Below are 19,731 nucleotides of genomic sequence, written 5' to 3'. Positions count from 1 at the left end.
GTACCTTTTCTAATTTTTGTTTAAAAAAATTGTAATAGTTTTGATAAGTTTAAGATAATTTAATATTTGGTAGTTGTTATAATTTTAATCTTTTTCTCATTAAAGCTTATCTTTTTAATTTTCGAACACGAATAAAAAGTCTAGTCCCGGTGGCAGTATAATTGCGTTAAGTTCTATCAGGAAATTTTACATAGACGAAACAATCTGGGAGTGAGTAGATGAATCTAGACAATGGACGGGGCACGATAAAACCGTTGTAATGTCTACAACGATATTTATTTATTTCTTTATTAAAGAGGTACACCTATTCTATTGCATGTTCAACAAGCACGAACGGGTACAAATAACACACAGACGATAAAACAGAGGAACACAGTTGAACGCGATGTTGACTTCGACAAGTAATTTAGGGACAGACAACATACCTCGCATGATTTTATATAAGAGCATTAGATCTGCTGCCGTTCGACGATGTTCTAAGGATGCAATATTGTTATAATTGGTGTTGAGATATGCTTTATAAGAATTTAGTTGTATATTTCTAGTATAACGGTAAATAATTAATAAAAAAATAAATATTTTTAATGTTTATTATATACAGTTTTCCAAATAAGAACTAATAACATATTTGTTTCTTAATTATTTTTTATTCGATATGAAAATTATATTTTGTACATTACAAAAAAGACACTGAGTTAAAAAATCACTGATTTTATTACTGGATGTTATCTTCATTCACTCCTACAGGTTTTAATTTATAATTACATGTTTCTAAAGGTCGCCCGCGTCTTAGTCAGCATAGAATTAAAAAAGAAAAAAGTATCCTATAACATGCCCGCGTGCGTCAGTAAATTTCCCTTCACGAAATATCACTCGATAATACATAAAGACACTCCAATTTTATTAGTATGTATAGGTAATGCTTTGTAGGTAGTTGCGGATAGTACGATAAAACTTCATATCTTCATACTCATAGTGTATTTTTACATGTATTGCAAATAAAGTCTAGATTTGTATTTTTCTTATAAACTAAATTTAAAAGTGTATTATGTACCATTTAAATTCTATTTGACTTAAATGTAAACATATAATATTACTTAAGATAACTACTTATGGCAGTTTACAAAAATAAAATAATAAATAATGATTTTTCTCTAATAATAGGTCCACTTATTAAAATGCGGAATGAAAATTTAAGCGCCGGGGAATACGTAGCGGTTTTGCGTAGCCTCTTTGGTTGTGTAATGACGTAATGGCTGGGGAAATAATTGCTTATTTGAAATTAAACAGCACTAGTATATGTATTTAAAGTTAATAGCAGTTTGATTCAAGCACTATAAAACCTGGCAGCCATTTACTTCTAAAAGTGTCCAGTTATATCGTGTTTCATATGACCTATAACGAAGTTCTAACGTGTCTCCGGCTATCGAAAGGCAATCTATTAGAAATGTTATTATTTATTGGTATACCATGATTCAACGACAAAACTTTTGTAACAATATTTAAATCTTCATGAGTTTTCCCATTAAGGCCTGTTTCAACTAACAATTGTTTTAATTGTGCGTCCGCATTAAACTGATTCTGTCTGTTCGATGGAAAAAAGTGGTTACTATAAACTGGACTGAAAGTATTGAATCTATTATATTCTCCATTCAACCCGAAATTTCCAACACCACTCTCTTGTCGAAATACTCGAGTGCTCTGTTTTTGTCTCGTTAGGTCATCAGTTAGTCTTAATTGGTTGAAGTTTGGTCCTTGGTGAAAAGGGGCTTGGCTGGGATTTGGGTGCAAGAAGTTGGTAATACCTTGGGGAAGATGGTTTTCTTGCAGAGGAAATTGTTCAGGTCGCTGACTACGGAGATGTATAAGAAAATCCACAGCTTCTCTGTTAGGTAACTGTTGTTGATTAGCTAGGAGGTTTACTTGCTCTAAATGTACACTCGGCTGAATTGATACTTGGGAATTCTGACTTTGTAACGTTGTGCTCGGGTTTAAAAACCTATTTGATTGCAAACCTTTCTGTCCCTGAAAACCGCCTAAAATCTGATTTGATTGGATTTTTTGTTGCTCAACAAGAAGTTGATGTCTTTTCAACTGATCCTGTTCGTATAAAATTTGTTGCTGTCGCTGCGCTTCTTTTTGTTGAATCAACAATTGTTGCTTTCTTAGTAAATCTTCTTGCTGCCTTTGTTGAAGTTGTAACAACTGTAGCTGTTCTTCAAGAATTCTTTGTTTTTCTTCAAGTTGTTTTTGTAATAATATTTGTTGGGATAAAAAGTTGTTTTGAGCTATCTTGTTTAAGTTCCTGTTATCGATCGAAAAGCTTTGACTTAAAATCTGTGGTGGTAAGATACCTGTTGGTACATTTGTAGTCGATTGTGACTTCAAGACTTCTTGTATATTTGTTTGTTGGTATATCGGCACAACTCTTTTTGGATGGCCAAGGCCATCCTGGTGAACGGTGAACGCAGCAACTAAAGGAGCTTGGAAGACTTGAACGTCTTTTTTGTCAACCTCTTCAATGTTTTTACCATCTAAGTCATGAGTTGGTTTCGGAGTTGTAGTTGTAGTAGTCGTGGTCGTGGTAGTCGTTGGTTTTGATGTGGAACTCGACTGTTTGGTATAAATATCAATTTTCGGACTTTGTTTCGTTCGTAAATGAGAGTAGTTGGTACTTTCTTTGGTTTGGAATATTTCTGTGTAAGGATTTTGAGTTGGGAGAGTAGACGTTACTTGGTTCTCTACATTTCCTACTGTCGTGTCCAAGATAGATACATTACTTTCAAGTAACATGGGTGTCGCGTCTGTGCTATTTGTAAAGGCAGATTGTCCATTAACTATGTATGAATGTATTTGTATGCCATCCTTAGATGTTTGTACTGTTGTTAAATCTTCATTTTGTCTGAAATATTCCGTTTCCGCTGTTGGATTTACAGCAGTTGATTCCGTTTCTGTAAAGTTATCACTTTGTTCGAGGTCAGTCAGAGCTTTTAACAATGCTTTTCTTATGTAAGGGTCTAACCTTACTGAAGGTTTCGTTTCTAAACTGTTAAGATTTTCATTATTAGTATCATATACTGTGCTTTCTTCTGCTATACTCAATGAGAATAAAGCTACTAATATCGCTACCGGCACCTGAAACAAGAGACATTTACAATTAGATTTATTCGTTCGATATGGGAATTGCTGTGACTTTACCATTTGTCGTTGCCATATAGATTGCTTAAATATGGTGTATGCAGATGTACTTTTTAGTCAATTATTATTAAACAATGCAATAAACGTCACGATCAACTTCCATGATTCCGCAGTTGGAAATTTTTATTCGTATTCAGTTACGTTCTTTGTGTTACGTAGAACAATGACTGTGCTTATGGTTGGATTACATAACGTGTCATCTTAAACGTGGAATTTACACGTACATTGATCACAATAAACCAAACAAGATATAATGTTCCAAAATTTTACTTTTTACTAATCCTAAAATATATTATTTGTAAGGTAAGGAAAACTCAATTTATTTATTTTTTTGTATAAGAAACAAAATAGAATAAACTTTTAGAACAAACTTCATCACCAATCCTACGTGACAATATTCTTACTTTAATATCTAGAAAAACTTAAGAGAAACAGGGTTTTAATTTAAAACAGTTAACCAAACTGATGGAAGTTTAATAAAGTACGTGTTTAAAAAATATACAATATAAGCAATTTTATTCAAATCAATTCTATTTTGACAATGTTTTCTATCACCATCTTTACTTAGTTTATCATTTAAGTATGCATGTATATAAGCTTAATTATTTTGTAGAGAGAGTTAAATGCGATAACTTCATTAAGTGCTTTTTCCATTACAAAAACAATTGATTTCAACACTATTCTTGTCAAAACTAATCACAACGCATTTCTTTCTGATGTCACAATCCTTTATATTTACTTATCACTCATCTCGAGTGAAAGTCGAAGACGCTTTTTGTGTTGTACAAGACGGATTTAAATATTTTTCATAATAAATCACATCACAAACGTTACCGGAAAACATTATAACATCAGTTTTGATTTATTTTATGTTAAATGAATCGATTTCTCTATATTTGATGAGTTGGATTCGATCCGAATTCGTTAATCTAGCATGTATTCGGATATTAGAAATCATTTTTAATTCATTTCTATAATTATGAATAAAGTAATAGGTTGTGACTCTTATATCATTTGAATTTTTATTAGATTGTATTTTATTTTTAACACATCCCAGGTCATTGCATTTGTGTTTGCAATTAATAATTTTTAAACACGAATATTAAATGGTTACTTCCTTTAAAAGGTTCTATTTCGTTTTGGTCTTCAATCAATATTGATGGGAAAGTAAACAATAAGACGTGACCTTTGATTTCGCTCGAAGCGCTTCTTAACATTTAAAAAATGTAGGTTGTGCTTGAGCTCTCGAATGGAAGGAGTCTACGGTAAATATATGTGTGAAATGTCGTAATCATTACCATGGATTTCCACTGGCGAAACATATGGCCAAAATAATATTGTCATCCCTTTCAATGTGTTTGAGTACTATAATACTTAACGTACTAAAAACTACAAGAATGACTGAATACTAAACTAATTCTAAGGCTTTAAAAATTAATGCAAAATAATAGGTATACTACAAATCTTTCATTCAACATTATCCTCATTAAGTTCGAGTCTACTTTCACTATAAACTATAATCCGAGTTCAACTATCAATATCGTTTCATCTCTTGTAAGACTAAAGGTCTCAGGGTCTTAGTCTCAGTTCTAGGTCTCAGTCTATAGTTAGAGTGAGTACTATGCACCCGCAGGTAAAGATTAAATGGATACCACTCAAGTGGTAACACTTTCTCTCGCCTTTGACCCTTACTATACGAGAATTTTCAATAATGTATATCAATTTAAAGTAATTCACTAATGAAATAAAATTTTTATAAATGTTAAAATGATATTTTATATATTAGAAGTAAATATAAGTTGAAGTAAATTAAGCTCTTAATTAATTATATGATTACATATGACTTATGGTGTATCCAAGATGTAAACTGGTGGTTACTTGTGTCAACTGCATGTCATAACTATTGAAAATACCGGTTAATGTGTTGACAATTTGTTTAAAATAGAAAAAGTTTAAAGTCCACACGAAGCGACGTTATGGAATATGTACAAATGTTTTCACATTTCTCACGACACAGCACCCATATAATTGTGTAAGAGGCTGTTGTACAACTTGTTACGACTAATTAATAAAATGTTTAATAAATATACGGAAAAATGAAGATGAAAATAGCATTTCTTATAATTTATAACTAGCATTTAATTTCATTCACTTGAGCAATTTGACAGAGGTTTGACTTCATAATAAATACATTTTAACTATTACTTTTTAAATACTTATGTGAACGATTAAAATCAGCAAAGAAATTCTACTTAGTCTAAAGACTATAGTCATTGAAGCTTTGTGTCAGTCATTATTAAGATATTATACTGCACCTATTATTAACTAGCTGTGGCCGGCGACTCCGTTCGCGCGGAATTAGATAAAAACATATTACATGAATACATAATAAAAACACAGTAAATATTCCAGACTATGTTCTATATCTGTACCAAATTTTATCAAGAACCGTTGAGCCGTTCCGGAGATACCTTCAAACATCCATCCATCCATCGCATTTATAATATTAGTAAGATAAGTAACTGAACGCTATTGACTTTTAACGCATATCATCTTTCACCTGTCCCTAATTGTACTCAGCTAGAATTTCTCTCAATACTTGATAATGTAAATGCAATTAAGTTGCCGTTCCCACATCCGATACGAGGCAAGCACGAACCGTGCGTGACTTGTGAATCGAATACGTCCAACAGATATGATGCATTGTTCTTTACTACAATCATAAAATGTTACAAGTGCTTGGCTACAGGAATTCATTTCATAATAAGAACATTTATCATATATCTTTTATAATTTACAAACAATAGCGTAATAAATGTGAGAAAAGTTTCAGAAAAAAAAATTATCACGAAAAATGAAAACAAAATGGGATATAAACATATAGAAAATATTTTATAATCCTCTTCCTATTATAAAATCTCAGCTACAAAACAGTTCGGTTACTATGTGCAATAACTGTTTTATTTTATACTAGCTTTTACCCGCGACTCCGTCCGCGCGGAACAAAAATAGAAAACGGGGTAAAAATTATCCTATGTCCGTTTCCTGGTTCTAAGCTACCTGCCCACCAATTTTCAGTCAAATCGATTCAGCCGTTCTTGAGTTACAAATAGTGTAACTAACGCGACTTTCTTTTATATATATAGATTAAATGGAGGCATCGTTATAAGAGTCAAATTAATTCTACTTGTTGAATTCAAAACAATAAACAAATCTTATTTTCTTTCTTGTAACTGTTGTTCGTACAAATTTTATGAACAAATAAGTAAAGATATAAAGACATTTTAAAGTTGTACATTTCATGCCCTGCGTAACAAGATAAACGTGCCGACATATTCAGTAAACGACAGTCATCATCATACCTATTTCATATGCGCACAATGCTACGTAATTACATAAGGCTGCATCAACGGGTAGGTAATTTCACTTTCTATGGGTGGAGACGCATATATACATACGTTTATAGGATTTGCCACAAAACATTCTTCACGTTGAAAAAAAAAGGTTATTTTTTTATTTATAGAAAATACTTGTCTATTTCTTTGTTTAGTGCCAGTATTGTAGTTATTAGTTTTTGGCTCATTTTTAGTTCTAGAAAAGGCGGTTCAGCATTCGATAACTTTAAATATGTATTTTAAAGAGTCAGTTTCAATTAGTTGGCTAATGTTTCAAAAACTATGATATTTTTGTCTCTTGAGAGTTCATTATGTTGTAATTTTTCTAATGATTCATATCGGTCTCAGTAATTTCAAAGCTTCTCACTTGTCAGCGATGATAATTCGTGGTTTTATAATGTAAAAAGACATTCATTAAATTAATATAAATGTCGGCCATAACTTCAATAAAGACCCCTCTAGGCATCATTACAATCAGTTACATGAGAGCCTTATTCAAGCTCAAATTGACTGGATTAAAGTTTGAATACATAATGCGGCCTTTGAAGAAGAGCGGGACATCATAATGACGTGTGTATCGATATTAATCATTACGTGCGCGCTTTGTGTACGTGCTTCGACAACGCAGAGGGTTAATCGCTGCTTTATTTAATCCTTACATCATTGCTATATAATCGTTTCGATCGAATTTAACTTACTTTTAAAAGTGTACTTGCACTTGTCATTAGTAAAAAAAAAATTAGAATTGATTACCCGATGAAATGCTATCGACGTTTCCGAAATTGTGCAATATTGTTTATGTCCGAAGATTTATTTATTTATTTATTTATTTATTCGGAGAATTAACAGACACAAGTTTATGTTATAGTTACATGCGTACAATCTAATATATAAGTACATAAAAACTTATATCCTAAAATATTCTCACTGAGACATACATAATTATAAAAGAAGCTACAAAAAAGTAAGAATACATACTAAGTGTAAAGTGACAAGTAATAATAATATGTAAACAGTCCAATCAAACATATTCTGCCCGGTAACAAAGCCACGTTACGATGAAAACAGTAAATTATATATTTACAAGTGTATAAGATGCAAGGGTAATTTAACTACTTAATTTAATAGTATATACTTAATTACTTAACCTTACTACTAAGTGTCATAAGCCCATTACAGATAGTAATAAATTGAATTGTAAGTATACCTACGTTACACATAGATACATTTATCTTAGCCCACAATAGCATTTATTTCTTTTTTAAATTTATATAAGCTGTTGCCGAAAAGGTTTGTAGAACCAAATTTTATATTATATGATTTACATATTCTTTGTAGAGGAGCTCGCTCGCCGGCGTTAGTGGAGCACGAAACTGTGTCCAGTAACGCCGTCGATCGCGTTCGTCTAGCGGGGGTTCTGAAACAAATTTCTGCCAACAAGGCAGGGCAGTTATACTTAGCATTACATATGTTGTACAATATAGTAGCATCTATTTGTTGCCTTCTATTTTTAAGTGTAGTTATACTAAATTTTTCTTGAAGTTTTTTATATGATAAAGGTTTTCCAAACAAGCGAAGATGCACCGCACAAAGAAATTTTCTCTGTATTCTTTCTAGTCTTTCTATGTAGGTATTATAATGTGGGTTCCACACTACTGATGCGTATTCTAATTGAGATCTAATTAAAGTTTTGTACAAAATAAGATAGCTTGAGAGCTTTTTAAATGGTTTGGTAATGCGCAATACAAAACCCATCATTCTATATGCTTTTTTGATAGTATTTTCAATGTGATGATCTAATATTAATTTTTCGTCGATATAAACTCCAAGGTCTTTTACTAATTTTACCTTCTTTAACAGTATATTACCCAATTTATATGTATTTACAATGTTCTTTTTATTTCTAGTAATAGATATTTGCATGCACTTATCATAGGCTAAATATAGTTTATTGTTTTTACAATACTGTTCCAGACGATCCAAATCTTCTTGTATCAATATACAATCATTGAAGTTTTTGACAGTTTTATATATTTTAAGATCGTCAGCGAACAACAAAAAAGACGCATGTTTGAAACAGCTCGAGATATCATTCACAAAAATAATATACATTAAAGGACCGAGTATGGAACCTTGTATAACACCAGATGTAACTTCTGCCTCATTGGACATATAGCCGTTTATAGTAACTTTTTGTATTCTATGGTCCAGGTATGATATAAACCACCTTAACAAATTCCCCTTAATACCATTATAAGATAACTTTTGCAAAAGAAGTTTATGGTCTACTTTGTCAAAAGCTTTTTGAAAATCGGTGTATATTACGTCGACTTGGTTTCTACTATCCATAGACTTGAACAAAAAATTGCTATATAAAAGTAAATTTGTTGTTGTTGATTTGTTTTTAACAAACCCGTGTTGTTCCTCGATTATGTGTTTTTCTATATGTGGATAAATTACATTATGTATCAAACATTCAAAAACGTTAGGCAAACATGATTGACCAGATACAGGACGATAATTGGTAACATAAGCTTTCGGCCCCGACTTATGAATAGGTGTGACATGAGCCATTTTCCATCGATCCGGGAAAATTCCCTCCGTCAAACTTTTATTAAATAATAAGTACAATGGATACGATATCACGGCCCTAATGTTTTTAATAAATATAGGTGGAATTTTGTCTGGACCTGGCCCTTTATTGACATCTAATTTTTCTAGTTGTTTTGCGATTATTTCCTCGGTTAACAATATATTGGTAATATTACTTGCGCTTATGTGTTCACTTTCCATATTTAGTTCCTCTGCATTTATACTAACTTTTTTTTCAAACACTGAATTGAAAAAATCCGAAAACAAATTAGCCACATCTTGTGGATTATCGGCAGATTTGTCTCCAAAAAACATTTTATTCGGATAGCAATCATCTGACTTACGCTGAGATGATACAAAACCCCAAAATGATTTCATATGTTCTAATAACAAATTTTCTGTAGACTTGGTGTAGCACTTGAAGTCTGTTTTTAGTAATAATTTACAACGCGCCCTGAGTAAACTATATTCGCGATAATCCGCCGATAATCCATAAATTTTCCACTTGCGCCATACTTTTTCTTTACGTTTTAGTGTCTTTTTCAGTGCTGATGAGAACCATACAGGATACAGAGTTTTTCCTTTAATCTTAAGTGGGACATGGACATCAATTATCTCAAATAATAGATCATAAAACGTATTAACAGCTGTGTTAGTGTCCAAGTTACCTAGTTTTGACTGCCAATCAATTTGCTTTAAAGCGTTAATTATTTCTGGGTAATTTGCTTTCCGAAAATTATATGTCGAAAGTGAGTTTTTTTTCATTACATGGGGAGACCTTTTTCTTTTGCTAAAGAACTGTACGGAGGGGTGATAATTGTCAATTTTTGTTAAAGGAATAGCTGTTTCAATATGTGAAATGAAACCTGAAGTACAAAACAACAAGTCTAAAAGTTTATTATTCGAGTTTAATATATGGTTGTATTGATACAAACCTAACATTTCACATGTTTCAATTAGCGATATACTTTCCTCATTCAGACCTGATATAATCGGTTTTAAAGCTTTGTCGATATCCTGAGTCCAACCAATGTCGGGCAAATTGAAATCACCTACAATACATACTTCAGTTTTTTGTTTAGTAAACTTATTACAAATACTTTCTAGATTTTCCAGATATAATTTATACAACCTAGTTCCAGATTTTGGGGGTAAATAAACAGCGTTTAAAAGAACTTCGTTTTCAGGAGTGGTTAACAAAATATAAATCTCCTCCCACGGATATTCTCTGCTAACTAGGCAGCTTGACTGAATACTTTTCTTGACAGCTATCAATACTCCCCCTCCGTCAGTTTTGGTTGATTTATTTAGATCCCTATCAGCCCGATATACGTTGTACCTGGTGTCGACAATCTCTGTGTCAAATATGCCTGGCCTTAACCACGTTTCAGTGAGAATCAGAACGTCAAAATCTGAATTTAGTATATTCAAACGTAACTCACTAAGTTTCGATCTTAACCCTCGGCAATTTTGGTAGTAAAATGAAAGTGTATCATGTATCATTTGTGATAGAACAACTATGTATGAATTTGTACACACAATGTATAATATATTTATGGGCATGAGTTAGACATAGAATTACACACATGAAATTTAATTGGGCTTTCGACGTTAGATTATTTAAAATTATATAGGTTACGTAAAGCTTTATCAACGTAAAGAGTACACAATGAAGAACGGTGAGATAAGAATGTCGATGTAGTCACAACTTCTCTAAATCATCCCCTTGCCGAATCGCAATCACCTTCGATTGATCATTCTTGCGGAGCAGTATGGTTGCATTTTTTATCCACACGTATTTGTAGTCTTTAGCGACTGCCACTTCTCTGACTTTAGAGAACAAAATCTTATTTTTGAGGGTAAGGTGTTCGTTAACGTATATTTGCTGTGATGAGTCACCTCCAGAGGCATAAGTAGTGGGTTCGCCTGGCTTCAAAGACGTAGTTGCTTTACGTAGTTTCTCAAGAGTAAGGTTTTTCCTAATCCTTGCTGCCGCTATGACCTCGCTTTTAAGGCGCCTAGACGTTAGTTGTACTATAATATTTTTGGGACGATTAGTCGAGTTGTTATTGTGAGCAACACGGTGGCAATCTCGAACGCGGTCTTCCGTGATTGGAACTCCCAACAAAACGCCAATTGTCCCCACAATGTGTAATAAATTTTCGTTTTTGCTCTCCGGTATATTTTGTATTTCGATGTTACATAAGCGTGACTTCTGTTCAGAATCATCGACCTGTCTCTTCAAGAACAATAACTCTTCACTAATTTTCTCCTTATTCTCTGATAGTTGGACTATATCTGATTCTAGCTTGGTAACTTTTTTATTTAAAGCACCTACTTCAGACTCCAATTCCACGATCTTCGTTCCCCACAAGCACACTGTTGACGTCAGGTTTTTAAGTTGTTCAGTAAAATCCGCTCTAAGGGATTCAATATTGGCATTTATGGTAGAAAAACTGAGATCAAAGTGGGCCTTTAGTTGGTCAACATCAATATTTACAATTGAGCGCGGTTGGTGTGTATTGTCTATTAATAAAGGCGGCATTGGGGGACTTTTGCCAGATGCGGATTTGCTCGGGCCACTTTTACATGGCACACACTTCCATTTTGGTTTATTCATCGGTAGTATTTTGTTTAGATCTTTCTCTGATAAGCCACCACAAGAGTAGTGCATCGAAACTCGGCAACTTGCACATTTAAGTACTTCCTCCGCCTTCAAAACATTACACTTTGCGCATTCCATTATTAGTTTACTTCTTATGTTAGAATAGTGGGTAACAGCTTATTTACCTGCCGACAGTCGCAAGTTAATATCAGTGATCAGCGGCTTGTTCGCGGCGGAAAGGTCGTAAGCGCCGTGTAAATTACGTCGCTTACGCGTTTTTGTCGAACACTCGCGGAATCACCAGTAGATTGATTGAAATATAACTTTAAATTCACTTTTACTTAGATTTAACGAATCCAAATTCCTAAACTATTATGAATTATTATGTGTCTCAATATTAGTGGTTGATCAATGTCAATTTAACACCAAAACTATTGCAGATTCACTTATAAATAATTATTTACTTGGAGCACAGATCGAACGTGCAAGTAGCTATTACGGTAATGATAATTTAGAATATATTTACGTTTATCACTGCAATATGCAGATGCGATGCCTGGATCGTGACTGTTACGTGTCAGGATAATATTTTATTGAAACACCAAGGTATTAACACTCAAATGTTATTTGAATGGATAGCACATTTTTATTTAATACATAAATATACTTATGTGAATGTTTCAAACACCATAAGTACAATGGCTACTTGGTTCGTTAAGTTACAAAGCAAGTACTTATATGGTTCAGGATTCGATTTCAAACAAAACAAGCTTGTTACGTATAGAAGTCATCCAGAATTACAAGTGATCTTACTACCAATAATTGACTATAAATAGTATATTGTAAAGGTATAAGTTTACTTTCAAATCTAAAACCAATGAGTTACATTAATGTTCTAAATGTAAGACTGATTTATTATAATTCATAAGTAAAGTAAAAACGTGACCAAAACATTAGGGTCACTAATAAGTCGCTAATTTAGTCAACTTGCATTGTTTTATATATATTGTTAATTTTAAAACCTACCTTAAAAGTTTACTTTTAAATAGCTCTCATTTTCCGCATTGTTAAAGAAAATTGCTCACACTTGAGTGCGTATTTAAAAACGCGTTCCACAAACGACTTGTTAATAGTAATAGGCAATAAAATAAAATTTCCTCAATCTGCGGTCGATGTATAGCTTTCTAAGGTAGTACTACGAAATACAATAACTAGTTGCATGCGGTTCTTGCAACTCTGATGTAAATATTCGTATATGTTATACGTATAGAAATTGTGAATATAATGGGTATATAGTGCGTGTACTGAATCGTAGAAGACAAATTGTTAAATAAAGTAAACTGCATTCGGTGCCTCTTAAATCAATTATTATTATATTAATATTGTGACAATAATAGTTAGTGGCTATTTTTTTAATCATCATCATCAGCCTTTGTCTGCCCACTGATGGACATCTAGACATAGACCTTCCCCAATGCCTTCCACAAAATACGATCCTCTACCTTTCGCATTCAATGACTTCCCGTCGTATGCACTAAGTTGTTAGAACACCTGGTGGTACCCCACACTCTTGGTCTTCATTGCGTGGCCTCCATTCCAGGATTTTCCATTTTTTTACGTTTTACTTATGATTCCGAAAATAAAAGGAAAAAAAGCTATAGCTATAGCTTATATTTAAGTTACTTTTGACTTTATTTCAGTTGTTGCTGTTGAACTTATTAACAGCAGCAGCATGATGATGATGAATGTATTTAGATAGAAATGTGTGTGTTTTTTTTATAAAACACATGTTTGATACATTTACATAAAGAATATTTCTCGTTCTCTTCAATCGTCAGTTTGCTGTCAATTTACGTAAGACTTTATTAACACCATAGTTTGGTTACGTTTGCTTCTTTACGAAATTCTTTGCTTAAATGATTATGCAACTTAATAATTCACTACTATTTTAAAATCAAATCTGTTTCAGTAGCTAATTCTTAATAGCTACTGAAACAGGTTGGTTTTTAAAATAGACTGTCTCTCGCCCGGTAGTCAGAAGGTTTTACAATTAAAGTTATTACAAATTTCTTCCCTATATGGTCAATAATTATGCCAATTATTTTCATAAACGCATTCCCTAATAATAATTAGCCAAAGGTAATGTTTTAGTTAATTTTTAATTTATTATAAAAATTTTCGAAATACGTAGTAAAAAACACGGTTGTGTAAAAGTCTTATTAATACCACATTTTTAAGCAACTAACAAACCAAATAACGAGATGCACGTTGCGATACCGCGGCCGGTGCTTTTGTTTTCGTCAAGTTTTGGTGGGTACAGCATTGTTAGCGCAGACGCGTAGGCGTCTTTGTACCTGGTTAGATTGGAACACTATGTGACACGAAATGTCACATGTCTTTTCAATTGATACCATCATGTACAATTCCGTTTTCGAAATAAACTTTATTGTGGTGTTAAAAATTATAAAACTGTCATATCTCAGACAATTGTTAATTAACGTGACTATGCTGTCATAAAAATTAAAATTATTTTTCAAATCATTTTTAAATTGTCTTAAAAAATTGAATCCGCGCTGGCCCTCACGGCGTATGGGGAGCGTCCTCCGGGTGGCGGAATGGGGGGGTGGTCGGTAGTACAGCTTAGCTACGCTATATTGCTAAGCCCGGTGGGCTCGCTGACCAAAGTAGGGTGTGGTCCTCCAGCAGAAAAAACCAATTGTTACGAAACCGACAAAAGAGAAGAGACGCTGTAGAGCTAGACTTGCTGGAGCTACAAGCGATGTACTGGCAGGAGAAGGCACAGAACAGACAACTCTGGCGATCTCTTGTGTCAGAGGCCAAGACCCACTTTGGGTCGCTGCGCCAGCGGAGTAAGTAAGTAAAAAATTAAAATACTATTTCAAACGACAAAATCTTTGGTAGTTGAAAAAAAATATGTCTATGATTTCTAGAAACGATTAATTTTTAATAAATAAATCAGTTTTCTTTGGTTCTCATTTAACTTTCAAATTATTCACACACTTTCGTGGATTAGGAAGTCAAAGAACGAGATGTTTGATTAAAAACTGCGATTACGAATAGTGATCAGTTCCACTATGAATTAAGAATTACTTTAAGATAACCATCTGCAGTGGAATTTAAGTAACGTTACCATAAATAAAGATTGTTATCTTCTAAGTTAGCTTTCTTTTAGTGAGTACTTAAGTAATAAATTACATATTAAGTTAGCTGGATTAATTAATAGTTGCTTGCTTTGCGTTGTCTTCATCTTATATTGTTCTTTGCTAAAACGTCTGATATAAGTAGTATTTGTGGAGATTTATTTCATTCTAAGTTACACTATACTGTATCAGCTAGTTACTTAAAAATTTCCTGGTTTTATTATTTGTTGAAGATTTTCTTTGATGATTATAATTTTATATTTATATTAATCTTCCTTCATCATTGGTTGATCTTCATACTTAGATATTAAGTCACAACAATATTTGCACAATGTAACAATATCTGTTTTTTCGATCGTACCACAAAGGTGCCGTATATCCGATATGGAAACGATAGAGTAAGCCTTGCGGTTAGACTTTAAGATGTTATGTGGATTTGATTTTCGTAAGAATACGAACAAAAATTATAGCCTAAATCATATAAAATGACGTAATATCAGGAATTGAAATATGTTCCTGTTTATGTCCAACATGTGAAGATCATTCATAACATAATTTACGATAACCTTTAATAATAGTTATTATACTTTAAATTAATACACAATAATATATTAATCTTTGCTATTATATGAAATGAACGTTAGCTAAAAGGCGGTTAATAAAAACTACGATTACGCCTAGAGACAGGAAAAATTTACGTAAATTTATGTGCATTCTGTCAAATCGTTAGCAGTCTTTAACTGCAAGCGCAGAGAAAGTTCACTGCGGTCTCAGTATCCGTGGTATGAACATCATTACTTTTAATGTTTACTGAATAATACTTGATACTTTTATAACTTAATTTCAACTGACATTGTTGAACCGAAGACTAATATATCTATTTCGTTATAATTTTGGAGTAAACAAATTTGGGATATATTCACTTTCTGCTCTTAAAATACTTAATGTTGTCATTGTTTCAACAACTTTTGTCTTAATTAATTAAAATTCTCATATATCGTTCCTAATATCTGGGTTGATTAATCTGTGGGAATGTAGTGAAGCAAGTTAGTTGTCAAATCTTTAATGTTATGACTTTGGATGAATTTAAACACATCGCAAGCTTTACAACACCTCATTACTCAAGGCCTAGTTATGAATCTGCATTGTTTGATACAATAATGTTGCATTTATATTTTTAATTACCTCTAATAAGGTTTACTCTGTTAGATTGTGTTGCATTTTGTCTATGCATTCGTATATACAAACAAGCATTGTCTCTACGTTACGTTCTAATTAGCTTCGATTAAAAGATTAAATACAATGCAATACAAATTACATTGTCTTCTGTATTCCCATAAACCTTATGAATGGATTCCGTACTTACTAAAGCGCTTAACTATCTTGAATGAATACGGATTATCTTCTGACAAAGATGTTTATTAGTTGCCAAACTTTTTTTCTTAACAGTTTTATTCATAAAAATAATCGTCATACAGCATCTAAATTTAGACCATGAGCTAAATCTCAGGCTTCATGTAACATTTTTGAAGATTCTTTTTCATACGTTATCCAAACAAGAACAGATATTTATAATAAATTCAATTAAATGATTATTTCTTATGAATAAACCTATAATTTTTACTTCTTCTTCTAAATTTTCCATTTAAGTAATTGCCTTAAATATTTTATTTGCTATGTCGACATTTAAGTACCAAATTCAATGGTTTCTAATCTCTAATCGTTTCGCTGGTGCTCGTGTTTTCTTAATAACTTACAAAACAATTTATTTGAGATTCAACGGTTGATGGAAGACATTTAACATTTGACTTGTAAAATTTTTAACTAAATGTCCAGAGATCATTAAACGAATTTTTACTGAAACTATAAAATTTTTATTCGTGTCACGCTACGTTAAATTAATGAAGTTAGTAGTTAAGTGGTCAACATAAATTTTATTCACTAAACGAAAGTCATTAAACTTTCATATATAATAGCATTAATTGTATCAGCAGTAGTTCTAGTACAATGCTTCGTAATTAAAATAAGAGTTAAGCTTCAATATACTATATTTTTTGATAATAATATTAATAAAAGCACGTTTGCACACATAATAAACATAGATTATATATAATTTAAATAACTATATAGTGTGTTTAAGGAGGTTTTTTGTTAGGTATGAACATGATCGAAAAATGATGCGCATTTCGTCTTATTCTAAGAAACCGTCAAACTAATTGTCACCTAGTTACAGTCAAATTGTTTTTGCTTCTTCAAATGGCCAACTGCAGCAACACATATTTTTTTTTTATAAAAACAAATTAAGAACAAAGGTCATATTTGACTTCTTTAATTGACACAGTTTTCTAGAACCGTTATATAACACTTTTAGCGGATATGCGTTCGATATTTTACGACGAATTTGCATTAGTTTCGTAACATTGTTTTATTAATTCAGTTTAACAAATGTTTCCGTGAATTAGACACATATAATACTTGCATAACTTTACTGCCTGGATAACATATTAGATTAGATTTATGTCATTTATTTGCATATATAAGATTGGAATTTAAATTTTTAAATACTACTGAATTGATAAGATTACCCTCGATTTGGAAATATAAATTTCTGTTCGACGCCTAAATTATGTAAACAAAGGAATGTAAAATTTGGTTAAACGAAGTTGAGCATTCATTAAAGTAAAATTAACTATCTCATAATAATGGCTTAAAATTGTTTTGTGGTTATGTACGATATAAAATTCATTATAGTAATAAAAGTAATTTTGCAACATTATAAGACTATAACATCTATTTGACTAAGAGTTAATAGTTGAGCTTAAAGCAGTTTCTATGAACACGTTGTTATTTCTCTTACATAACATACCGTTAAGTAAAATTTTGTGCAGTCACCAAGAAATATACATTTTCAATGCTAACGCATTCCTTTTATTGACTACAAAATGTCGATAATCAAAAAGTTATATTAAATAAACACTAATCCAGACGACACGACGACTTATTTATGCATTTTGTTATGTTTAGTATATGCAGTATGATTATGGAATACAAGCTGTGAAAATTTGATGAAGGCATATTTTCTGAACTCTATATGGTTTACGCATTATGCTATCAATCGATTTGATATATTAATTAGCGATTACATAGAATTCTATATTTCATTTTTGAATTGATGTAACGTCAATGTCAAGTCAAATAAAACCAAAATTCTAAATTCGTTAAAAATTACATAAAAAGTTGTTTGTTTTTACCGTCACTTGAAATGTCCAGATCGACATCATCTATTGGAGTGAAGTGAGTCAAGGATATGAAGATGGTCATAGAGAAGAATCTATTTAATTTCAAGATATTCCCAAGAAGGGCTGGCGACAGGCAGGCGGCCGTCCGTAAAAAATGAAGCCAAATCTTTAAGGTCTGTAACCTTGTGCACCGACCCCACGTGAGTGGAATAAGGCCAGGGAGATGACGATCATAGAATTTCAATATCATAAAATGATCTATGACGAACTTGTATCTATCATAATGTTTGAGAGCAGATTGAGAACTTCGTTAGTGTATTTATTTTGTAATGTTACAGAAGAAAGTAAGCATGTCCCATTAAACATTTTCGCAAATGTTTTCGTGAGTTTCACGTAAATCAAAGTGTAAGGTGCAGCACCGCGCCGCGCCTGACGAATTCTTAACAGGTCTCTCTTCCGATCTCTCATGTAAACAGCAAGATCGTATCATCACGCACACATTACGTCACATCGTAGAAAGTCCAATTTATATCTAATATTTATAACGCATTCAATATGTTAATTACAAAATAAATTATATCATAATCGCATTTTGTCATTATAATAAAGATTTTACAGATCTATCCAAATATAATTGTCATATCGCAACGAAATTATTTTTGTTTACAATTTACTTATTGTGTTCATTAATTAAATAAAGCTACGCAGAGAAATCTCAAGTATCACGATTCTTTAAAAATTAATTATTACATTTTATTTTTTAATTACACCATTGATTATAATAAGACACCCAGTGAAAGTAGTGACACTGAGATGACAGTAATTTGTAGTCAGACCGCGTGTGGGAACATTGCCAATTCAAGTTGGAACCATTTGGCATTAAATAATAGACTTCACGGTTATTATATTTCGATAATTGCATATTGTGAAAGCATAATCTTTTTAAATTAAATTTATATTATTTTACTTGTGAAATTACAAATTAAGATGCATACCACAACTCACAGTTTTAGTTTAAGCAAATGGCATAAATGATAATAATAAAAAATAAAAAATCACATCACTAAATAGAACACAGATTTAAAAAATAATCACGGGTACTCACTGGGCGCATGGTGTCAGTTGTATGTAGTACAGAATACTACGGGCTCGTGGTAGAGTGTACTGTGGGTCGCCTGCGCACCGGCGGTCTCTGCGCTACACAAAACAACACTAAAGTGGTCTGCGTCGAGTACATACATCGCTGCGCCCTGCCACCACACGACCCCCCTGTAAACTCGACACCCAAGAACAAGGATGTTTTGACACGGCAGTGATCGTTTGTTTACAAATTCAGTTAATTTTCACGCATTGTCCAATGTTTAAAATTCGCATTTATGCACTCGCGCATTGAAACGGCGAGTTTTAAATATAAACCTTTAATTTTGATGACATAGACAAGCATAATAAATTGATATATTTCGATGCCATTACAAGTTAAGTGCTATTTTATAATGTAAGATTTGTTGTTGTAAGAAGAGTTGACAGACAAACCTAAGATT

At 32.3% G+C, this 19,731-nt stretch overlaps 1 protein-coding gene across 1 annotated transcript; it reads right to left on the bottom strand.

The window, feature by feature from the left end:
• Positions 1-1,130: 1,130 nt before the first annotated feature.
• LOC106717428 (putative uncharacterized protein DDB_G0271606) lies at positions 1,131-19,423 on the bottom strand. The gene is made up of 2 exons (XM_014511295.2): positions 19,296-19,423; positions 1,131-3,135 (listed from the first exon to the last, which is right to left on the bottom strand). The coding sequence occupies exons 1-2, from the start codon at positions 19,302-19,304 to the stop codon at positions 1,396-1,398; spliced, it is 1,749 nt and encodes a 582-aa protein (XP_014366781.2). The 5' UTR covers positions 19,305-19,423; the 3' UTR covers positions 1,131-1,395.
• Between the last annotated feature and the right edge of the window lie 308 nt (positions 19,424-19,731).

The sequence above is a fragment of the Papilio machaon genome, chromosome 8, assembly GCF_912999745.1.
Source record: "Papilio machaon chromosome 8, ilPapMach1.1, whole genome shotgun sequence".
Classification (NCBI taxonomy): domain Eukaryota; kingdom Metazoa; phylum Arthropoda; class Insecta; order Lepidoptera; family Papilionidae; genus Papilio; species Papilio machaon.
Note: the sequence above shows the minus strand (reverse complement) of the source record. Positions and strands in the feature narration are given on the sequence as shown.